The sequence below is a fragment of the Plectropomus leopardus genome, chromosome 10, assembly GCF_026936395.1.
Source record: "Plectropomus leopardus strain MGB_pleo_1.0 chromosome 10, ASM2693639v1, whole genome shotgun sequence".
NCBI lineage: Eukaryota > Metazoa > Chordata > Actinopteri > Perciformes > Serranidae > Plectropomus > Plectropomus leopardus.
Window position 1 is genome coordinate 8,019,006 of NC_142185.1, and position 19,322 is coordinate 8,038,327.

General features: G+C 37.7%; 2 protein-coding genes across 14 annotated transcripts in view; one reads left to right on the forward strand and one right to left on the reverse strand.

Annotated features, from left to right (window-relative positions):
* obsl1b (obscurin like cytoskeletal adaptor 1b) overlaps positions 1 to 1,836 on the forward strand; it is a 43,053-nt gene extending 41,217 nt beyond the window's left edge. For all 12 annotated transcript variants that reach the window (XM_088082976.1, XM_088082975.1, XM_088082980.1 and 9 more), the window contains one exon: positions 1 to 1,836. In XM_088082976.1, the coding sequence (XP_087939102.1) occupies positions 1 to 4 (4 nt within the window). In that variant the 3' untranslated portion in view covers positions 5 to 1,836.
* LOC121949393 (carboxy-terminal domain RNA polymerase II polypeptide A small phosphatase 1-like) overlaps positions 1,796 to 19,322 on the reverse strand; it is a 26,663-nt gene continuing 9,136 nt past the window's right edge. Inside the window, exons 2-7 of one of the 2 annotated variants that reach the window (XM_042495066.2) lie at positions 17,483 to 17,631; positions 12,085 to 12,186; positions 7,498 to 7,554; positions 5,740 to 5,832; positions 4,544 to 4,729; positions 1,796 to 4,370 (exon numbers count right to left, since the gene is read on the reverse strand). In XM_042495066.2, the coding sequence (XP_042351000.1) occupies positions 4,242 to 4,370; positions 4,544 to 4,729; positions 5,740 to 5,832; positions 7,498 to 7,554; positions 12,085 to 12,186; positions 17,483 to 17,631 (716 nt within the window). In that variant the 3' untranslated portion in view covers positions 1,796 to 4,241. Of the gene's footprint in view, positions 4,371 to 4,543; positions 4,730 to 5,739; positions 5,833 to 7,497; positions 7,555 to 12,084; positions 12,187 to 13,911; positions 16,852 to 17,482; positions 17,632 to 19,322 lie in introns of those variants that run through there. The other variant, XM_088082988.1, reaches the window with a different exon arrangement.

A 19,322-nucleotide genomic window follows, 5' to 3' on the forward strand; every position in this document is an offset into this window, starting at 1 on the left:
GTGATCCGTGAGTGACATCTTCTATCTGTCATCGCCTATTGACAGGGATTGATTGATTTTTGTATTGATGCTTTTTAATTGTAACATTGACATTGCTTCTATATTCTACAAACAGTATGTCTATAAAATTGGTTTAAACAGGGTTGTGATGGATTTTCATGCAGTTCAGTTATTTCAGGGAGTGGATTTTCTTTCAGTAACTCGCCTTTGAGAATTTCTGTTCACATAAGAATGTCATAGTCAGTGTGTGAATACATTTGCAACACCTCCTTTATCATAATACAAATTGCAGTTTGGATGTAAATAATGTGTGCAAGTGATCTGATGTTTAGGCTGAATGTGTATCTGTGCCAATAAATCTGATTTGAATACTGTAAAGATTGAACAAGTGGAAAGTTACGAGTTCTACATAGTTTGAATGCAATTCAACCACAAAACATGTAAAGATGAGAGTCTGTTAAAGGCCAGATGCTAATGTAGAGCAAATAAATGTAAAATCATCTTATATCTTATATTTAGCCAAATCTTGTTCAAGTTGCATATACTCATTGAATGTGCATGTGCTTGTGGTATTTTAAAAAAAATGCCATTTTAAAACCCTTTGAAACCTCAGTATATTTGGCTTGATTTCTTTCAAAATATGGGAAAAAAAGCAATACATATTAAAAGAGGAAATTATCCAAAATGAGCAAGAACTTAGTAAAATGAACAAGAAAATGACCTGAAAATAAGTGAAAAAATAAAAAATAAAACATTGAAAAAACAGAAAAAAGAAAAATCAAACAAGACAAACAAAACTTGGAGAACTCTCTAAAAAAATCTATAATAAATCTGTAACAGTTTTAAATACGTAATTATGATCATTGTAAATACTTTTTTCCTAGATTCTTTCTTTGTCTTTTTTCACTAGACATTTTCCCTAGCCTTTTCAAAATATTTTTTTAAATCTACTAATTTCTTGCACTTTGTGGAGCATTTCCTACCAAGTTGCTCATTGCCTTTTTGTCAATGTCTTTTTTTGTTTTGAAGAAATCACACCAACTTGCTTTAAAGGTTTAAATCCTTGTAAAGGGCATCTGAAAGCACCACAAGAAAAGTGACATCACACCAGGTTTAAAAAATGACTTTTTGCTACAGATGCAATTTTGGTCCTTTCCACTACTTCAGTTGGCTGCTTTGACACATACAGCATCTTTAACCATGGCTGATTTACAGACTACATGTTGTGCCACTTATTATGCAATATAACCTAATATGCACTCTGTGTAATTTTCCCATATTTGACAGCATGTTTTTGTGTGGCTGTTGTGACAGTGACTTTTAGTCTTAGTTCTCAGTATTACCACACAGGAAACACAACATTAGTTTCCAGTTGATTACAGCCATCTATCCATATCAAATTCAGATATTAGAAAAGATCATCCAAGCAACAATTAACATCTCTTTTCATCATTTGTCTGTTGTATAGAAATCATTTTTTAAGATTTGATGAGAAGTTTGAATGAGGAGAGTTCTGTCTTGCAGCAAAGGGCTTGTAATGTAAATACATTGGGCCAAAAATCAGGTAATTTAGGAAAGAAATAGGATAAGAAATTACTTGATTACCTTGATTGATAATCAGGGCATGCTAGTTTTGTTGCTGAGCGGGTGTTGTGTTTGAACTTTAACAGAGAATGATAGTTGTTTTCATATGAAATCTGTTTCCATATTCCATTTTTCCATTTGACTTGTTTCCACCTCTGCCATGTTGTGTTGAACGTTAGCTATGTGAAAAAAGTACTGTAGTGAAATATGACCTGTTTCAATAAAACATGCTTTATTGACGCAAGGTAAAAATATCTCTAGTCGTTTTCCAATCTTTAACAATTGTCAGCAGCAATTTAAGAACTCAACTTGTTTTTTTGTTTTTTTTAAACTTGTGTCACAATGTTAATACTCTCGTTGCTTACAGTAAAAAAAAGTTAAATCATTATTTAAAGACAGGTTATGGTTTTTCACATATTGTCAAAGCATCTTCGTTTTTTCAAAAATCTGAAACCAATGTACACACCGACGCAATCACACTGAAACCCACACGCACACATACAAATATACACACTCGCTTCAGACTGAGTTAAAGTGAATCGGGGCTCGATCATGTCAGACGCCAGTTTCCCCAATTAAAACTGTATTTGGAGCTCGATGCGGCAGTACAGTTTAATGTCTTACACAAAAATCAAAGTTTGGATTCAAGTTTACCGATCAAAGTGTGCTTTCAAATCAAACATCAAACTTATTGAAGTCGCCATGGCAGGGATAAGCCCCCTCCTGCACACATGAACAGTATTGCATGATTGATGGGCCACGCGCTGAGGTGGCCCACTCAACTAAAAAACTCTAAAGATAAAATAACATTAGGTAAAATAACATTAAAAACCAAATTAAAATGATTGCTTAAAATCCTGTTATACTGTATATACAAAAATAATCTCACCATTTCTGCAGTAAATTATTGTGTGTGGAAGGTCCGATCACTGAGCAGTCAATCTGTTTTTTTAACCCTGATCCACATTTTATATGTCTACCAGAGTTGCTGGTATAGATGTATGAGGTACACCAGGATGCAGGTGTTTTCTGACAAGACTGGGCATAAAACAAAGGGTATAAAAGGGTTACTACACATTACCAATTAGATTCCAGTAACATTAGAATTTAGTGATTCAACCTTATCAGTCATCCGTAATGTAGTGAATAAGGATTTCAATCAATGGCAATGGATTTCAGGATACATTTTCCCACAACTACTGTTCCATTTTTTTTCTGCCTAAATGCAAAAGCTTAAGTGTACGGTGCATTTTGGAGCCAAATTCCTCCAACAAAAATTATTTGTTCAAAGCTTTCCGAAGACATAGCGAGTGCACAGTCCATGTCTTTTGTAGTGAAATGTTAAAGACATAATTACAAGAAAATTATCTAAGTTTAGTGATTGTCTTTTAATTATGGAAGCCCACTTCCACCAATGTGATGGGGAAAAAAAAAGATCACGTAAGCCATTATGATAAGAAAGACTTTGTTTACCTCCATGGTCCAGTCAAGCAGATCTGACAGTAAATTGGGATATAAAATGATATGGGATATAAAAATGGGATATAAAAAAATTAATAACTTAATTTAATCCTATTGGACATTTGTGTGGATTTTTGTCATAATCAGGGTATGAATTCTTGATTTATGGCCAAAAAATATATTATTATTGTTCATTGTTGAGTCCAAGTGGGCGTTTGTGCCAAATTTGAAGAAATTCCATTGAAGCGTTCATGAGATAACATATTTACAAGAATGAGATAGATGCAAGGTCACAGTGTCCTTTACCTTTGACCTGTGACCACCAAAATCTAATCAATCCATCCTTGAGTCCAAGTGAAGGTTTGTATCTAATGTGAAAAAATTCCCTCAAGGTGTTCTCAAGATATTGCCTTCACGAGAATGTGACAATAACATCATGCTATTTCTCAAAATAATGACAATCTCAAAGAGATAAGAAATTTTCTCAAAATAATTGAAGTACCTTGGTAGCTAAGATACAAGTCATTATTTCGAAATGTTTACTTTTCTTTTTTTCTTCTTTTTGCAAAAAGTCCATCAATATTTTGTGATAGGTCATTGGTCTGAAATACTAAGTCAGTTTTCTTAATAAAGTTTCTTATCATAATGAATAGCAGGATCTTTTTTATCATCACATGTAATGGACATGGGCTTTCATATTTACTACATACACATTCAGCCATTTTAAGCAAAAAAAAAGTAAGTTACGGGGGCTTGAGGAACAGTCTTGTGCTGAAATGAAAATGACTGACGTGGCTCATTTGTAGAATGGCACTGACCAACTGTTAACACAATCTAGGTTTACAGCATACTTACATACTAGGTCACTGCTGTCAACGTAACGACAACAGCGACACACTAGCTGCACTGCAAAAGATAACTACTGCAGTCATTGAATCTCATATTCAGGCTTTATCTAGTTTTTTTAAAAAAGGAGAAAAAAATCTCTCACTGGTACCAAACCCTGCTGAAAATTGCTTTTCACTTTTTTTGTTTTGTTTTGCAATATACCGTGTGAATACGAGATTAAATGAGAGGCATTTTTTGCAGTGTGGTCCTTGTAGTTGGAAGCAGCGTGGAGCCTGTGGCCCACCAGCCTCCGTGGCCCCGTGACAACAGCTGCTGGTGATTATTTTCATCCTAATATCCTGCCTCTGTTAACTTGAAGTCCTCTGCTGCTGGAGAACATCATAGATGTCATCCACTTTGCTTAGTCTCTCAAAGAAGGGGATAAGGTCGAGGAGCTCGGTGTCTGACATGTCGTCAAACCAGGAAGCTACAGGAACCTGGAGGTTTGAAGAAGCAAGAGGTGGTGGAATTAGAAGAGCTTTTCAATGTTCCATAGTTCTTAATATTATATACTTACTGTATTAGTCTTGTTCTAAAACATGATTTTAGTGAACATTACAAATTTTTGTGCATTTGGTGTATTGTAGAGAAAGAAATAGAAATGGCATACTGCGTTGTCGGGATGGAAGATGTAGGAGGCTGGGGAGTTATCAATGATGATGACCTTGTTGAGGTCTCTTCCTAAACGGCTCAGGTCTTTTACGTAATTCCCTTTGTGGAAGACACACGACTCTCGGAAGAGACGGCTCCGGAAGGCCCCCCATTTGTCCAACAGGTCAGACACAGGATCTGCGTACTAAAGTGGCAGCAGAAATTATGATAAATCCACTGTTTACTCTCTTTTATCTCTGTTTTTGGTCTCCACCCCATCAAGAGAGAAAAAATTGTCTCTTCGGCTGCTAAATGCTTCACCTTGGTTGCTAGTTACTCTTTGTTGTTTGGTAATGTGCAGTGGGTTTTTTAATAGCTTTTTCACAAAAATTTTGATCGGGGTGAACCGAATAAAGCTAGCTAAAACAAAAATATAAGTTTGAGGACACTGAAATGCCCCATAGACCTTGAGGTTCATTGTCTCTTGGGTCGTCACTTACACATACACATAGTTGTTTGATCCATTGTTTATCTAAATAAACTGATTATCACAGATAATAAACCAGAGCCCATCTATACCCTTTTCATTAAGTATTTAGTATGTTAATGTTGTAGTACTTTACATATTATTTTTGCATGTATTATTTGTAATAGTAAGCTTGTTAAACTAGAACATGATGGCCTATGCCGACCTACAACCAATGTGCATAGAATTTCAATGAACAGTTTGAGCATGAACCTATTGTACGTGTCAGTAATAGAAAAGTGATAAATACAACATTTAAAGTTGGAAATTTTTTTTTAAATTCAAAAGACGGCAGATCAGTATTTGATTTCAGACGACGTACACAAAATGTACCCATGATACTACTATCTGTAAGTGTTTTGGACAAACATAGCAACCATAAAGTATCAAGCATGAATGAGTTACGAAGTCACAACCGACGAGATGATTCACAAAGTTAAATTAAGGTTAGCACAGTTCGAAGTAAATGTGAAAGGTTAAAACGTGCAATCACCTGACAGGTATCATAAATATATCTTTATGTATGAGGGCTCTATGTGGGTCACATACAAATCAAACCCATATGAGGCTGGACTCCCAGTTATTCTATAACAGGTGTCACTTATCACATCAAGTCTGACCGGTCTGCAAAATGCTGGCCTGAAAAATCACAGTCAGTAAGTAACAGAGAATAACAATTTCAATCTGACCTTTGATAAGCTTGCGGTGAACAAAACGCACTCGAACAATTCTCCCATCCTCTTGAGGAATTCGTCAACATGCGGTCTCTTTAACACGTACACCTGGGTGGAGACACAGAAGGCATAGGAGTATGAAATCCACAGTTGTTGTTGTACCACATTCTTCACTTATGAGGGATGTGATCAGCAACACAAACTACTTAAGTAAAAATATGTAGATAAAGGAAATGGTGATCGTACTTCTGACCTGTGCTTCAAGATATTCTGAAGACACATCAGCACCCAACAATTTGTATTTGTGGTCCATGTGGGTAGTAAACAGGCTGAAAAAAAGGCCCTATATGGGATTGTTAATGGGTCCCATAATGGCCCCACGCCAATTACCCAAATGGGTGGATTTTCTGAAGTGGGCCCGAGATAGAAAGAATTCAGCCCACTTACTACCCACATGGGCCTCACATACAAATGTAGGCTGGAATATAACTAACTGACTAATCTAAATTTAGGCTTTTTAAAGAGCAAATCTTGTGTAAAGGTGTTTGCTTTAACTTAATGTTATAAAGTAAATGTTGACTGGAAAACGGAGGTTTAATTTACAACACATAGGAAGTGCGTCAACCACAGTATCAATGTAAGTTCTTTGCAGTGACTATCCCCAGTAGCATCCAAATGGTGGACAGTGGAACAACAAAGCCAAGTAACTAAAAACTCTACCCAGCTCTGTTGCTAAGCTCTAAGGAAAACAGAAAGCGATCAGTTGTCTTTGTGACAGCAGCGCCAACAATAATACCACTTGAAAACGCAAGGTGGTGGGGGATAATAAAAAAAGTTACCACTTTCTGTTTCCATTTTAATACATAATCTTTCTCTCTTTTATATATGTATACATAAATATATATAAAACAGTCTCTAAGCATGACAGTTATGTCTTTATTGAGATAATTTTGATAATTCTGTATTGCCCAAATGACATCATATTAAAAAGAAAACACAAAAGCTATCATTTTTATTCCAAAAACATTTCATGTAAACATTCCAACAGGACTTAATATCTACTTCCACTAAGATGCTGGCGGCCTTGTTTCTGAACCAAGTCATCCCGAATAGGCTTTCCCCACTTTAACAAGCCTATCCTGGATTACTTGAAACAGACCCAGGCCCTTTGGACAACAAAGCTCCTCTGTCTTCTGGGAGGCCCAGCACAACACACTGCGGTTACCACTTTGACGCCTGCAGGGAATAGTCACTGCCATTCCCCCGCACCAATGAGCGGGACATAATATGCACCACAGAGCGAGATTGATGGCCAGTGATTTCTGAGAAGCCTGCCAGGGTTTCCTCATTTCGTCAGGCCACGTAAATAGCCGCCTGCTGCTTGGAGCCATCAACAGCACGGGCTACAGCACTGTCAGGGGGCTAGCACAGTGCTTCCAGTGCAAAATAACCATGGAGGGTTTTTCAATTTTAATCTCTTCCTTTTGTATTTGAGAGTTCTTGAGGTATCATACTATCCTGGGTAGATTACAGCACAGATTTTGGTTACTGGGGAGTGATATATGCACTACAATAATGGTCAGTGCACATTAAATGGTGTCCGAATCAATCCTGCTTTTTTTAAACAAATGCTTAGGGCTTTATGCAGGAAGTCTATTAAGCTTTTAGTAACTTCTATGATGTCTACTTTCTGCTTTGTGGTGATGTGACTGAAGCAACATATACTAAGATGACAGTGTAGCAAATGGTCACTTAAGCAAATCAAGTGCCTACCTGATGAACTGTTCCATCAATTTCCACTGGAATGATAAAATCAGCATTGTTCACTGGCTGTTGAAAACAAAAGTAGAAATGTTAGGTCACTTAGATTAAAAATAAATAATACTTTTCATTTTAATCTCCAAGGGAAATCTACACTTTCCCACACAGATGTGAGTGATAGCGACAAATCTGGAGGGAGAACGTGTCAGATAGACACAAAGATGTCACCTCAGCATCTTTTAAATAACACAATACTGTAAATAATATGGATCTGTCACTTCCATCATTGAAATATGGGCCCCACAGAACGTGACAAGGGTCATTAAATGTATGATATATTGAGGCAGTTCTCATGTCTAATATATGCTTCTCAAATGTTAGTATCACTCCAAGCATATTCTATAGGAGGCATCACAGCATGACCTAGATTGGTAAACTGTGAGGTAATGCAAGTCGGACGGAACGAGGTTAACAAGAACAGAAACAAAAAGTTAGAATTAAAGCACAGTGATGCTGGTTTATGTTCCATCCTGCAAGTTTGAATTTAGTTTAATATTTTTCATTTGAATAATAATTAATTAGAATAATTATTAATTAATTGATTAATTAATTAATAAGTTACTTTTTTCTAAGAACAAAAACGTGTAGCATTCAAAGCAGCCTGAATATGTACTAAAGTGCATTTTTGTATCACCACCAGTACAAGTCCAGGATTGGCAGCTGTTTTTTTCTTGTGGTTTTATCTGCCTCTTGCTTTGAGTTGTTGGCTCACTTCTCCGTCAGTAACCACTGACTACTCTGATCCTACTTTAAATGATATAGTCACTATCTTAACCTAAATACTTGCTATCACAACATACTTCCAAAAACACTTTCAAGAATATCAGCTACTTCAGCCAATTCAATTAGTATATTGCGTTTTCTGCTTTATTGCATATGTGGTTTATTTGTCATTAGTAATATTCCCATTCAACTGTCAAGAAATTTTGAGCAACATTTTGAAATACGTTAAAAAATAGTAGGAAATTTGGTGTTATTTGTGAGCTGTTTTGAGTGAATGTATTAAGCTTCGAAAAGCATAGTTTCATCAGAATTGGGCAGTGTAGGCTACCAGGGTTTCCCGAACATTCATTTATCTGTGGCGGCCTGCCACGATTAAAACATCTGCTGCCACAAATAGATTTTCTATTTTTGGAGCTGAACCACTCATTAGGAGTGCTGCTGAAACATATACCATTCAGTAATTTATTGCACCACACTCTCGGAGCACAGAGTGTCCTCTGGGCACAGACGGAGCATCAGGAAGTTAGGCGCATTGAAGTGAAACTTAATCGTTCATTCTGCTGGGTCTAAAAGTTTGCATTCGCTCGCAATAGCTGGTCCTCTCATTCATCAATCTGATCTGATCAGCTCTGAAAGGATAAACACACTGTTGAAAACACTGGGCTACACTTTCTGCATGGCTATAACCTTCCATTAAACATAGAACAAGTAAAAGTTGCAATTCAATCAAGCAAGTTTTAATTGTTCTTTCATGTCAGCTAGTACTTGCCATGCATGCTGTCCAGATATGAAGACAACTTAATTCAGTGATTCTGTGGAAACAGCTTATCAGTGATGTGAGTTAAATGTTTGCTACATCAGAACTTATACAGCGAGGCCTTTTCCATATCACATTGAGTGAATCAACTTTTTCTTCAACAAAGGCAAAAACCACCTTAAGCAAGCATGAAAACTTTAGTATAAGTTAGGAAGTTTTAGTGAAACTTTTTCAGGCCATTTGTTTATTTTAAAAATAAACATTGTTAAAACTTCTAAACTTCTAATACCAAGTCTAATACCAAGCTCTGCTATATTATACTACAAACTTTGACCCATATCTGAATTCTGGTCCAAAATGACACCATTAAAGGCCAGCAATAAAATATATGAGTTTCTGATTCTTTATTATAAAGGCAAAAATTACTATTAAGAAACTGGTGACATATTACTGGAGTTAGACAGGCGGTTTGACTTTGTTGGGATGACTTAAGGGTAATAGAATTAATCATTATTAGTATTCAGGAGTTGTACACCATTGGGCACTTTATGGTAGAGGTGCATTTGTTTCATTTTATCCAGTATTTCATGTTATATCAATATTTTATATTCAAAGAGTAAAAAAAAATGTCTCTTAGCACACAGGCTATCCTCTACCTTTCACTTACAACCAACACCAAAACTGTGTTACCTATGTTTAGCATGTGTGTCAAGTAATAATGAGGTTTATTATCCACCTTATGTTAAACATGGAGTTCACAGAGTCTGACCCTGTTTACACATAGCTAGTGGCAATATCCAGTGTCATCCTTTAGGACAGTCTGTGACCTGAGAAGGACCAAACACCACATGGCATTCATTACATAATTTGTCGTGACATGGGAGCCTTGACTTTTGGCATTGACCACTTTGTTCACCCAATGCTACCTTAAAAGGTATCAGACTGATCAAAGGAAGCCAGTTATTTGTAGAAACAATGTAAAACTTAATACGTTATTTGAAAGCATCTATATTCGGATTATATTACCACTGAGAGCTAAACATATCTGTGTCCTCAGCAAACTACTAATCATTCTTGTAAATCAGATTTTAATGACTTTCTTTACATCTCACTTGGATTTCAGGGTGCAGGTGGTGGTGGTCTGCATCGTGTAACCAGAGCATCATAAAAATATATGGTTAATGTTTAGGCGGCACATGAGCCCGGTACTTTACGATAAAAATAAATCATGTGCCTCCTAAAAATATGCAAAATGATGTAGTGCAAATCCCTTTGCTATTTTCGCCTTGGCAAGTAGATTGTTTGCTTTGACAGTCAACATAGACGCCTAACAGCGGATACTTAATGAGGGGGTTTGGGCTATTTTTGAATACTTGATGACCTTTAAATAATTAAAGGTCACAGGTATAAAAATGTATAAATGTAATTTAGTGCAAATGAAACAGGTGGTAAATGACTCAGCTAATTTGGATGGAAGTGAGTTATTTTTTTTTAGGTTTAAATATAATGAAATATTTTTCAAATTCATACATTTGCAATAAAGTTTTTTCAGTGATAAAACAATTATAGTTACCCAGCGTGCACCACTGTTCCCACTTAGATTATTACACTTAGTGCAAAAACCCTTTTTGGATGAAGCTTATGTGCTTAGAATGGTAATGAAGACATAAACTCAAAGTGAACAACTGCTTTTGGACTGTAACTAACAAGCTCTTAAGTAAATTTTAATGAGCTTCATTGTGCCACGGTGACTGAAGACATGTTTGTCAACATCTGAACACCTTGGTAAATCTCACTTAAAGAGGTAGCTCAACACTTTAAAAAAAATAGTTATACTCTTTCTTGGTTAGAGTTATATGAGAAGATTAATACCACTGTCATATCATAATGCAAGAACCAGCTAGCCTGGCTCCCAGCATCTTTTCCTTACCAGAATCAGATGTCAGTATGTCGTTGGATTTTGGATGTTGAATGTCGGACGTTGAATTTCGGAATGAAAATCAGGTTGGCAATATCTTAAATGTCAAATAATGTTAAAATTTCATGTTGTGTGGATGTTGACATGTTAACGATGTGCAGATGTTGGGTTTTGTTCTCCATACCTCACAATTAAATGTCTTCATTCTATATTACAATGAAATATGTTTGATTTTGGTTACTTAACAACACAACTTTAAAGCAAAAAAATATTGTCCTCATCTGTTGTCAGTGTTCTGGTCAAATATACATTGCCATTAGACGTCTCACATTTTAATCACCCAACGTCACAACCCAAATTTGATCAAATATCAGTGTCTAACAATGTTGGTGACCAGCTGGGCAAAGCTGACTGAATAACACATTATATCTTGTTTGTTTTTAACAATAGTGTTAAAGTGGCAAGTTATGATTTTATGGGGGATTATACATTGTGTTTTTTTGATTGGGACATCTCCACTGTTTCCCTGGTAACCTCACAGTTGAATTAAAAACTCCAAGAAGTTAGTGCTATAAGTGCATATAAGACGTGCCAAATTGAACTGGAGTGGAAACCCAACGGGCACAAACCAGCACTATGCCAATTAACAATGCACACAGTTATAAGCTATAAACTCCGGTCAGAATTACAGACATAATCTTACTTTTCATGATAATTATCTGCATTTATTTTAAGAAATCAAAGGAGGAAAATATTAATACCTGTGAAGTAACATTTTTAAATCATAAGAAAACTTTTAAATCAAATTGCAGCAAACAACACTGCATGACTCTATCCCCGACTTACAGAGATCCAACTCAAAAACACTGAGATGAATCGACGATATTCTAACCAGTGCAGTCTAATTTTTCAACTAATTAAAGCTGACACCATTATTTGAATAGTGTTGAAACCACGTAAGTATTCTACACATAGTTACGCAAGGTATTTGGATGGATGATGTAGGAGGATTTTGGATGAACTAATGGTTTAATCATCTCTTTTGGATAACTGTCTGCTAGAGGTTGCTCTCCTTTTTCTCTCTCCCCATAGATCACAAAATATACATATGTGAGAAATTAGGTCACGCAGACCAGCTTACCTTAAATGAACTATGGACTAGTGTTTCATCCAAATCAATGACCACACAGATCTTCCCTGCGTCATTGGATTTCATCCGTGGAAGCAGCGGTTTTGCTGGAACCTGAAGACAAAAGGCAAATTTAGATCTCATAGCTCATTGCATACTTAAATTAAGACTTTCTTTTAGCTTTCATGCCCTAAATATGAGCAGCAGCCTTTCACTATAAGAAATTACCATCTCGATTTGTTGTGAAAGACTTACAGCTCATTGTGTGTGTGTGTGTGTGTCTGTGTATGCGCTTCTTGCAACTGAATTGGCATTTGTGTTAGATGTTACAAGAAACCTTGGATGATACAGCTGCTGCCACATTGATGGAGCGTGTAAATATCACCTTAGTGTGTGTCGTCCTTCAACAAGTGGTAAGAGATGGATGTTTATTAATGTGATTCTGATTCTAAAAACAAGCTGGCATAATCAAACAAGCTGCCTGTAACACTGACGCATGTGTTTGTCTGTGTAGAGTGAGCTGCCACGTGAGGATAATGGAGTTTGACACTGTCTGCCAAGCTGGGATCTCCAACTTAATCACTGCCGCAGTTGGTAGTACAGTCTCAGTGATTTAAAAATAAACCAACAGTACTAACTACAGATCTGCCTTGGTTCTGGGGAGGGATGTCAGCACTTAACTGTCAATTGGTATATTTAACTGGTAACACATGTTGGTCTATAATTTAATATTGCTACTCTTCATTTTGCTGCACTGCACACCACATGGGTCTGGTAGAAGCTAGACAGCTAGCAGCGCCACTCATTCGGCGATTTCCGCACATCGTCCCAATGTCTTGACCCAACATCGTATCTGTAAAAAGATCATGCTCATGCTCCTGTCTTCCCCCAGGTTGCTCGGAAGTAGCTCAATTTTATGTCATAAAAACCTTTTTAGCATTGTTGACTATGTTATCACTGTTCGCTCTGTTACCACCGTAACACTGTAATATCAGCATAGCTAATGGTGCTAATATAGTTAATGATTCTAAAAGGGTTTTGCAGCTCAAAATGAAGCTGCTTACTCACTGGAGCGGCGTGGGGGAAGACCGTAGGGTGGGCACAGTATTTCATCAGTAACATGTTCTGCCACCTTGACACCATTACTGGCTGTAGTCTCTAAATGAGCAGCATGGCTAGTTACCCAACATTAGCTTCCTCCCAACCCAGGTGGTGCACAGTGTTGAGCAGCACATTCCTTGTGCTGCTTTCAGATGCCTTTCACCCCTTGAAACTTCAGCAAATTGGCTTGATTTCTAAATCTACTAATTTCTTGCAATTTGTGGAACATTTCTCGCCAAGATGGTTGCCTTTTTCCCCAATATTTTTTGAAAAAAAAATCAAATCAATTTTCTCAGGTCTCAAAGTTCAAACATTTTTGATAGGCATCTGAAAGCAGCACTAGAAAAATGATGTCGCTCCAGGTTTTAAATTGTAAAACCTTTGAACCCAGAGAAAATTAGGGCCACTTTCATGGGAAAAGCTAGGGAAAAACCATATACACTAAATATTTATAATTATCATAATTCGTATTTAAAATTATGTTACGAAAGGTCATTTCCTTTTTTTTCTTTTTTAAACATATTTTTAAGTGTTTGTAATTTTTACAGATTTCTTTCTAATTTTAGGGTAATTTCTTCTTTTGTTGCTCATTGCCTTCTTAATGGATGCCGACCTGTCGAAGCAAAACTAAGTAAAACCTACATATCTAAATGTGACTTTTAAGTTTCCCCACAGTTCTGAAAACTCAGTGTTATCAACTCAAATACATCACAGCTTTGGTGCAAAGACATATTGTACCTCCTCTATTGGTGGATTGCAGTACTCGCAATCACAAAGCTCAGAGGATTCATCATCACTCTGTTCCTCTTCTGAATCCGTGCTGTCTTCTGAAGTCTTGTTTTCCTCAGTACTTCCCTCAGTTTTTGTAAGTTGCAAGACAACACTGTGAATAATACTTGAAGTAGGTTTGTTACCAAATCCACAGTTGTCGTCTGATTCTTCAGTTTGTTCATTAGTTAAGCTGTTGGCTAAATTTTCCCTCAGTTCAATAACTTCAGTAATTTCAAAGCTTCCTGCCTTGCACTTCTCTTTTTCATTCCTTGAAGCATCCCAATGGATTATCTGATCATATGATCTTCCTTCCATTATAAATCCATTCAGGGCCTGTTTCACAGATGACTGAATGCTTTTGATCTTATATGCATAGTATTCCTCAACACCTGGCTCGCACATCTCTCCACTTTCCTCAGGGTCTACAAGTGACCAATATGGCTCCTTTTCTGAACATGCGAGAAATACTTTGTCTTCAGGCTCAGTTGTGGGTAAACATTCAATGGTAGAGGTATTGTCACAAATAGATTCATAATTTGGAACATTAGATTCTTCTTCATAAGCATCACCTCCGACAAAAATGTCCTCTGCACATGGCGCACTCATACTCTCCTCATTACCATGGGACAGGCAGGTCTCACTTTCTTCTTCTTTGCAGATTTCAGAAACATGGCCATCAAACGCAGAAGGTTCCTCATCAAAATTGTCCTCGTCTTCCTCTTTTTCCTCACTATTCTCTGCATAGCTGGCATGAGCTTCTGAGTCATCTTCCTCAACTTCATTCTCTGCTAAACTTGATTCTGTTTCATCTACGAGTTGCTCCTCTGACTCATCACCTCTCTGACTTGCATCCTCCTCATAAGTATCTTCACTTTCTTCTTCAGGGGCATCCAAACATGTATCAGTTTCCTGCACAAGAATTTCCTCATTGATTTCTTTATGTTTGGTCTCACATTGAATTTCAAGATGCAGGCGGTCGTGGATATCTCCTCCATCAAAGCACGAGATGTAACGTTGCTTTTGCGCAAATGTGTGTCCATAATAGTCAGCCCTGTCGAATAGATCGAAGTAATCCTCAATAACCACATCGACATTTGGCATTTTCTTTTTATCCATTTCACTTTGGTCAGCATTGCTTTGCTCTATTTCTTCATCATCTTCAAAAGATTCCCACTGGGTCTGCTCATCACTTGAATCTTCCTGAGCTCCTTTGTCTGATTCCCCGCATGAATCAAAAGAGCGATCTGAAGGAATGCTGCCACTGGGACAAGTCTTGAAGGATTTGGTTTCAACAGAAGAGCAATCTGAGGAACCGTCTTCTTCTGTGCCGAACTCCAAGGCCTTATCAGAGCTCTGCTCGAAAGTAGCACGTTCTTGATCATACTCTTCATTTGTTTCAGAGTAATCAGTTTCGCACATTTCACAGTGATCTGCAGATGTTTCTGATGCAGTGGCTTGCGGAGAATCTTCCTCAGTGAGATGGTGTGTCTCGCAGAATTCACTTGCAAGAGGACCATCCTCACAGTCATCCAAATAAATATCTGCAGGTGAGTTGAAGTGTGAGGGATTTACATATTCAGATAATTCACAGGTCTCTTCATCAATAAGCTCTGTTTCATTCTGTTTGTCTTGTTCAGGTGGATGACTCTCTTCATCGTCATCATCATTAGTGCATTCATCATTCTCACTAAATTCAGTACCACAGTCCAATAAGTCCACTGAGTCAGAGATGTAGGGTGTGAAACCAGTCATTTCACATTGCTCAGAGTCCTCTGTTGATGTGTCTGGCTCAGAGTCAAAGGACTCACTCTGCTGATCAGAGGACTCATATTGTTGCAGCAAGTCGAGGTGGTCTGTGCATTCAGGTATGAAACCAGACATTTCACACTGCCCAAAACTGTCACAGTTCACTGCCAATTTATCTGGCTCAAAGTCAAAAGACTCGAACTGCTGATCAGAGGGCTTACATTGGTGAAATAATTGGAGGTGTTCTGCACAGTGTTCACAGCAAGGACTACATTTGGAAGCTAAGCTATGATTAGCACGTTGCTCAGAGGACTTGTAAGGTTTAAAACACTCACAGTGTTGAGCACATTCGTCAAATGGTTGGCTTAACCCCGAAGTCTCACACTGACCAAGGATCTGGCCGGATTCAAAAAATCCATCGCTTGAGTATTGCTTAAAGCTTTCAGAGTGTCCATTGCAATATGTGCATGATTCAGTCTCATCTCTGTTTATGTTGCAATGTTCCACACAAAAGATAGAAGGGTCCATGTCACTGCTGACAACAGTCTGCTCAGTATAATCCACAAGGACCTTCATGCCAAGTTCAGCACTTCCCTTTGAGGGGCTGGTTAAGTCTGCAGGCTCTGTTAATTTGGGAACCTGGCATTGTTCAGCAAGCATGGCCTCAGTAGACAGCTCCCCTTCCTCGGAGACTTTGCTCTGCTCAGAGTTTTCCAAAAACATCGCAAAATGATTTCTCTGTCTGGATTTTGTTTGTTCAGGGTTTTAACTCCATGCATTTGTTCCGGATCATTCAGAGTCCAAGTCCAAATGACTGGCAGGTAACTGGAGGATCCATTCAGAGTGGATATTCACATGGCTGGTGGGGGGAGTCACTGAGACCACAGCCCCCAAGAGAGAGTAACAGCAACAGGAGCAGCATGCATGTTGATATGACAGTTTGTCACAACCAAAACTGAGCCTAGCACTTGACTCGACCCTCCCTTTGCCAGAGACCAAGCAATTTATTTTGGGGACTTGGAAAGACGTGACAAATAACTTCTGGAATATCAAATCTCTATAAAAGGCTGAACTAAGGCATAAATCTGAAACTGACACCTGAGAACGTCTTGACCACTTGATCTTCGGACCATAACTGCCAAAAGCCCTGCTGTTTTCCAAGAATACACTCAGTGAAACCACGGCGTGTATTGTCAATTGTCCAAAAATGTTACGTAAAGAGATAGTGGTCAATAATTGATGGACTATCTGGCACTGTAGCATGTGTAAACATCCTTATTTTTCACATTTTTCATATTTCATATTTAAACAAGCTTTACACAGGTATTCTCTATTTCTAATATTAAATAATTGATTAAGTGATGATTATTAGTTTCTATAATTGAGCCCTCATGCATCCAAAAATGCTTTTAAGACAACATATTCGTTATCGATCCCGATGATTTGTAGCATACCTACAGTAGCTGATTTTTGCGGATTTTTGCAAAGCAGTGATCTTCTGGTCAGACATCCCCTTCTGTAACATTAACACCACTTCTACCCTTCTTGTTACACCAAGTCATCTTGATAGATGTCTGAACATGAAGTGCTTTTCAACACCGCTATACATCACTTCCCAGCCCGTAAGAGATGCTCTTGTAAACACGAAAAGCTTTGAGCCAAGAAAACATGTGTTTCAGGCATCACACGGCTTACAATCAGTCTGACCACATGCAGCGTGAAGACGATAAGGGTGAGCGAAAGTCGATATCACGAGGAAGAGTCAGAGAGGGATGCAGAGAGATGAACTTACTTTTGACAGAGTTCCATTTTCTTCTACCAGGAGGGGGGCATTGTTTTTTAGCGGAAGGGGCTCTGATTCTTTGTTACATAGACAACAGAAGAGACTGTGGAGAAGGCCTCTGCTGCGAGGCTTCTTTGAGGGGGAAACTTCATTGGCACCTGGAACAGAGTGACACAGAGAAAAACCATGAGGCGTGATGCTCATACTGTACCGACATTATTCTTTCCTGGTACTAATTTCAGTGCTTGAATAACTGTGGGAAGTGGGCTGATATCAACCTAGAAATGTTGCTAAGCAAACCTGAATAGGACTATTCTTCAGTGTGGAGCATCAACTCAAGAGGTGTAACCAGTCCAACTGCTCATTCACATATATTTTATTTGTAATTCTATTTTTATTGTTTATAATGATAGAATTCACAAAAACTAAACAACTGAATTTGGGTTTAATTCATTTTTTATTTGTTGTTCTTTATCTGATTGCACAGCTAGTTTTATTCTGTCATCGACTAATAAATACTCTAGGTTTTGTTTCGGTCACATCCGGCCAGGACTCGACCCTTCTCATGACGTCCATATTGGCAGCAATGCTGATCCAGTATATCCGATCTGTGCATCACTCAGGCTGGACAGACTTCAGGACCCCTACTGTGCCCTGGCATCTTGTGTATTGCTTGTCCACTGCTATTTTAGTTGTGCTGCAAAAGGTTAAAAGACATTGCATAACAAAGTATAGGTGTAGATTTCAGCCCTGGAAATAGTCAGGTGTAGACATCTTGAACCGGTTACCTTTTCAGTGTATATTTTGTTGTTCAAATACTAAGAATTTGTTTAAATGGATGACATGAAGGAGAGCAATACTGAACTCAATGTACTGTAAACATAGGTGACATTATTTTTTTTAAATAACCATTTTCATTATTTTCTGTATTGGTTGTTAGGTCTTTATTTTTGTGATCACTGTGCAAACTGTTCGTGCAAAATTCTGTCATGACTTGCACAGCAATGCTCTTTTAAAGAGCAGCATATGGTAATTTTGCTTGATTTTATGGCATATCTGAAGATTAGGCAAACCTTACCCCTAAGCCTGCAATACACTAACAGATGTATATTGTTGCAAGTGGTAACAGGGCTCAGCAGTAGAAGAAAATATTAACTATTTAAAAAAAAACACATATTTGCAGAATTCATGCTACAACTAATACTGCAAAATCAAATGACAAGTTGTGATCAAAGTTCCTCTTTAAATGTAATATTGATGGGAAAGGTTTCTGTAAAACAATACATTCATGGGGATAATGTTTATTTTATGTTATTATTGAGCATGCATTCTCCTCCACCTGCACTTGTGTTTTTACAATACCCACTGAGAACAGATATAAACAACAGTCAAATTCAAATAGATTTCATCCTTGTGGCCATGTCTTAAGACTGCATTCACATTTGATCCACCTTAACATCACTGACCCATGTACCAACTGCCATTGGCACACACATGTGGTAGCAAACATCCCATCAACTGGTGTGTGAGTGATGAGAGTTTACAAAAAAAGAAAAAACTCTGACAAATTAGCTGAGCCTTGATGAGCAGTCAGAGCTGTCAGCTAAGGCATTAGCATGTCGCTCAGACGTGACTAAATCTGTTGCCTCAGTATGGGGTATATCACGGACCTGTCGGCTTGCTTTGGGTGTAAATGTGTAATGATTGCAAAGTAGCGCAGATGAGCAATGGGTTTCTTGTTAAGCCGAAAACAAACAGAGTCTGTGGACAACACAAAGAAGTGTTGTACTTCTTGGCAGGATGTCTGAAACACTTCCTCTAATGTGGGGATTGGAAAACAGAAACACAT